The 4586-nt window shown below is 34.3% G+C and overlaps 1 protein-coding gene across 1 annotated transcript; it reads right to left on the minus strand.

Moving 5' to 3' along the window:
- Positions 1-262: 262 nt before the first annotated feature.
- LOC105644644 (alpha/beta-Hydrolases superfamily protein) lies at positions 263-4048 on the minus strand. Its single transcript, XM_089719739.1, has 8 exons — positions 3431-4048; positions 3211-3305; positions 2971-3074; positions 2735-2835; positions 2540-2643; positions 1819-2256; positions 1276-1407; positions 263-816 (listed from the first exon to the last, which is right to left on the minus strand). Exons 1-8 carry the CDS (start codon positions 3689-3691, stop codon positions 654-656), a joined length of 1398 nt encoding a protein of 465 aa, XP_089575865.1. The 5' UTR covers positions 3692-4048; the 3' UTR covers positions 263-653.
- Between the last annotated feature and the right edge of the window lie 538 nt (positions 4049-4586).

The following is a 4586-nucleotide window of genomic DNA, read 5'->3' on the forward strand; positions in this document are numbered from 1 at the left end:
TATGTCCAAACGGCATCATGCCAAGAAAAGAGAAACCATATTTTATTTTATATTTGCCAAACGACATTTACATGGGTTTTTGATAATTTCATTATAATCTTCTTGTAAGCATAAAAACACATACGAATCAGAAAGAAAGAAAAATTTGAAACATTTCTTAAAAATTTCAAGTTTATATTAAAAAAACTAAAATGTGATTTGAAGAAAGCCACTTCATTTCTTATATATACACATTTTGCTGGTAGGTAATCAAGAATACGAGTTGAAAGAAAATTGAGTATCTCTATGTTATATTAACTAATTCTAAGAGATTACATCAATACTAATGGGCCCAATATAGTCTAATATAGAAACTAAGCTGTTGAAATCTGTAGCAAAGGCTACATGATATGAGAACAGTATTGGTACAGAAAAAGGAAAAGAAAAAGAAAGCAAACTAGGCATTTTCAAGAACTAGCCTGTGTGACATTTCTCAACATGGTAATTCCTTTGATTAAATTTACATTTACAAAGAGAAAGAAAGGCTGCAAAGAATACTACCACTGCAATTGTGATAATTTAAAGAATTCTATATCTCCCTCCTTTTCTTTTCTCTTAGTTTCTTTTTCTCTCTTCTAGTTGTATGGTGACTGTTGATGCTAGCAGACATTAAACTACTGGTGGTGAGCTTCATTAGGTAGAGTCTGTGGATTTTTCCTAAAGACATGCTTTCTGCAACGTTCAAAAATGCTATCGTACATAAGATCAAATTGAACTCCTGCTCTTTCTCTGTTTACAATGAAAAAAATGTGGTCTGCCTCTACAATCTTGTAGTACCTGCAAGTATTAAAACAGATGCCACCTCTTTGTTAGCTTGTCGAATGATTGACAGTCACATTCTTGAATAACCTTGATTTGAAATTGAATTCTACAGCGATTACAATTTTAGTGGTTATATAATGAAAATGGTAACTTAGTTAACTTATTATTTCTATTTACATAATTGGAAGCTTTTAAATATGTCTATATATTCATTCTTTTCATCTTTTCTCTTTTTAAAAAAACCAGCAATATGAATTTATATCGAGCACACAAAGAACAAGAAATAGACTTAAAACTGAAATAGAATGTCCTATATTTGAACCTTTGGAAGGAATTTTTATAGCTATGATAATGATAATTTGCAATTTGATTAGTAACTATGTTAGTTAATAGCCCAGACAAGCATGTAAGCATTATATATATATAGAGAGAGAGATAGAGAGAGAGAGAGAGAGGAAAAGTGTCGTAACTAACCAGATTCCCGGTTGCAAGGGTTGACATTCAGAATCACTTGTGATGAAAAGGTTCGGGTGTTCGACTGGAAGACGAGGGTGAGTTGAGGATATGGTGTTAAGTGCTCCATCATTCTCTTGCCAATCTTCATCCCTGCAGATACATTCACTCAAGGCATGAATGCAATAGAATTTGCAATTTAACAGTTGCAAGACATTTTATATGGAAATATTGTACAATACACATCATGAACTCATTACATAAAATAACATAATTTAATCACATTTGATTAATTAAAAATGTTTCTCAATAATTACTAAAAAATAAAACATCAAGTCATTCTTCCAAATTACTTCAACATTGACCCTTATTTGGTATAAAAAATGAATTTGAAATATGGAATTCATTTGCAAATGATAGAATTTGGTTTAATTACGTTGAATTCCATAAAATTTAGTTCTCATGTGCGAAATGAACATTTTCATTTATACCAAACATAGCCCAACAAAAACTTTTGCAAGCATACATAAGTCAAGGAGAAAAAAGTATGTTGTTCAAACAAACCTGTATCCTTTGTAAGGAGGAGAGATGTCCGGAGGAAAACGCCATTGGCTCATTTGCAACACTCTTATAAAAAGCAATGGGTGGATTCCAAGAATGCTGGAAGGAATTGTGACACCCATTACTTTCCTAGTCCGCTTAGTAGCATAGGCAAAATAGTATGTATCAGGAAAGGTTTGAAGATGACAGTTGAGTTGCATAGACCCTTGAATTGTAAGATCAGGAAGAATCCAATCTCCTGACGCAAATGGACCGGAATTCCCCAGAAGGCAATCAAAAAGACCCAAAATTCCCATATTCTTCCATGACATGTTAAAGTGATCAAATCCGAAATTGTAATAACTCTTCAACAAGGATATGTCAAGCCAATCATATATTATCACCCCTAAGCGCAAGACTTGAAGCAGACATATAGGTTTTAAGGTTCTTCCATCTTCTGGCCTGAAACAGTTAATCACAGTTACAAATCTACATAAAATCATCCGCTATTTTCAGCAAACAATTATGAAAACGAAGGATCCTATTCTTAATCCACTGAAGCAGAATAAGGGTTTAATAAATCAGAATTTAGAATAATAGCATCATCTAGGCAAATTAAATAAATATTAAAAAAAAAAAAAAAAAAACAAAAAAGAGAATGCGAGGCAAATTCTAATTCACTTAATGTATAGACTTCTAGATGGAGAAAAATCCAAATAAAAGCCAAATCGGGGAAAGTACTCACTGCATTCCATCTAAATATGCTCTTGTAGTTCCATTGAAGGCTCCAGATAAGGATGTGAGGCTTAATACCCAATTCTCAGAAGTGTTCTCATAGCCCTTAAACGCCTAAAAAACATCGAGAACCACACAATCAAACAAATGAATTTGAAAAATACTAATTGGTTGTATGCTGATAATTTAGACAAATTAGACTAACCTTGTCTGCAAGCATTTGCTGCAGAACTCGAACAACCTGTGCTCCGGCAGAGTGACCGACAAAGTGAATTGGGTGATTCTCATCCCATTCAGGATAATGCCCTGCATCCCATAATCACCAACAAACAAAAAGTCATTTTGAAATCAAGCCAAGACTGTAATGCAGCCAATTATCAAATGCAACAGACAAAATAGTTATAGAACCTATTAAAAAAAACAGTGTAAAGATCTTTTGACCTTGTTCGTAAATCCTTCCAAATTGGGAGTGCCCGCAAGCCTTACTGTGTTCTTCACCATAATCAACTTGCCCACCTTTCAAATAATAGAACAGCTCTCTTGCCCTAAATAAAAAACACCATTACCCCTCTCAAAATCTGGCAACAAAGCTGAAGAAACACAATACAAAGAACAAAGAATAGACCAAAGAAGGCCAAGAATGGGCATACGTTGCAACCTTTCTGCGCACCCATAACTCACCTATCATATATGCTGGTTAAGGACCCCAAATCAGGCACCAGAACCTTTTCATCTTTCTTTTCAGCCCCTGCAAAATAGGATAAACCTCCCAGTCTCTGAACCCAATGGTAAACGAAAAACCCATATGAGAGCTAAATAAGATTATTGATTTCCAAGCACTGAAAAAAAAATAATAAAAAAAAAAACATTAAAGATTTTAACAAGAGAAAAAATCACACACCCCTTTGCCAAATCCAAAGATTCCATGGACCAACACAATAGGAGGCAAGTCATCGCCGCTGGTGGTTGTTTTTGAAATCCCTCTCGACTCTTCCTCTTTGACAACAATGTTCATATTAGGCTTGTAAAACCATTCATTTAAAGTTTGTGAAAGATCACCGGCCACAGCTGTGCTAAATATGTAAAAACCATACACCAAATGCACTAAAGTACTCACAAACAGCTCCGTTAATTCGAGAGCAGATATCCACCAACGTATCATTTTCTCAACAATCACCAAATTCAAAGCAGAGCCTTCCTCAAAATTAGAATCAAAACAAAACCCACGAGAGAAGGCTCGTTAAAGCTCAAAACTTTGTCCTTAAAATAATCAGAACAAAACCCTTTTCATCAAACCCCTCTATGACACGCCACAGAAGGGGGACAATAAAGAAACTAAAGGAATGAAAAAGAAATCGGCTTTCTTAATTTTCTCTCTCCCTCTGTTTCTGTAACAGCTAATATTTTTTTTGTTGGTTGGCGTAATTCAAACTTTGAAAATAGGTAATTCCCTCAATTTCCTCATGTCTTACCTCACACAAAAGTCTAAGCCAACCAAAGAGCTTTACTGCTACTAGTCATTCATTTTTCTTGTGCAAGGCCATACATAGACCAAGAAAGGAAAAAACTTTGGTTTGGGTTGGTGACGTGTCTCGGGGATGACCGCTCCTGCAAGCGACGCAGAATCTTCGTAAGACCCCACAAATTATAGGGACCTTAATAATAAAATCCAAAAATTTAGCCTCTGAATTAGTGATAAAAATACAATTAAAATTAAAATTCTATAAGCATTATTCAGTTTGGGCGTTTGTTTCTAAGAGTTGCTGCGCTGGATCAGAGCTGTAACTGCAAGTTTTCCCTACCCAACAATTAACATATAAAACCAACTTCCAACTGTATTATCCTTATCCATTATTATTTGATCCCTACATCTCATCTGTTAACCCACTCGCCCATAACACTGTGGAACCCAATCCCATAATTCCCCATATGCTTTACTTCATTTATTTGTTGACATTCTTTTTAAAATATTTATTTTCATAATAAATAACCCACCTTTCAAATCTTTAGATTTTTGTTAATTTTAATAATTTAGTGTCCAGATTTTTTAAATTGTT

The sequence above is a fragment of the Jatropha curcas genome, chromosome 3 (assembly GCF_041381405.1).
Source record: "Jatropha curcas cultivar XTBG-Jc1 chromosome 3, XTBG_Jcur_1.0, whole genome shotgun sequence".
Classification (NCBI taxonomy): domain Eukaryota; kingdom Viridiplantae; phylum Streptophyta; class Magnoliopsida; order Malpighiales; family Euphorbiaceae; genus Jatropha; species Jatropha curcas.

Coding starts and splice junctions, on each gene's coding strand:
- LOC105644644 (XM_089719739.1), bottom strand. CDS start 3,691: ATGATACGTTGGTGGATATCTGCTCTCGAATTAACGGAGCTGTTTGTG. Junction 3,075..3,210: donor TTAACCAGCATATATGATAG/GTGAGTTATGGG, acceptor TTTTTTATTTAG/GGCAAGAGAGCTGTTCTATT. Junction 2,836..2,970: donor TGGAAGGATTTACGAACAAG/GTCAAAAGATCT, acceptor TATGGGATGCAG/GGCATTATCCTGAATGGGAT.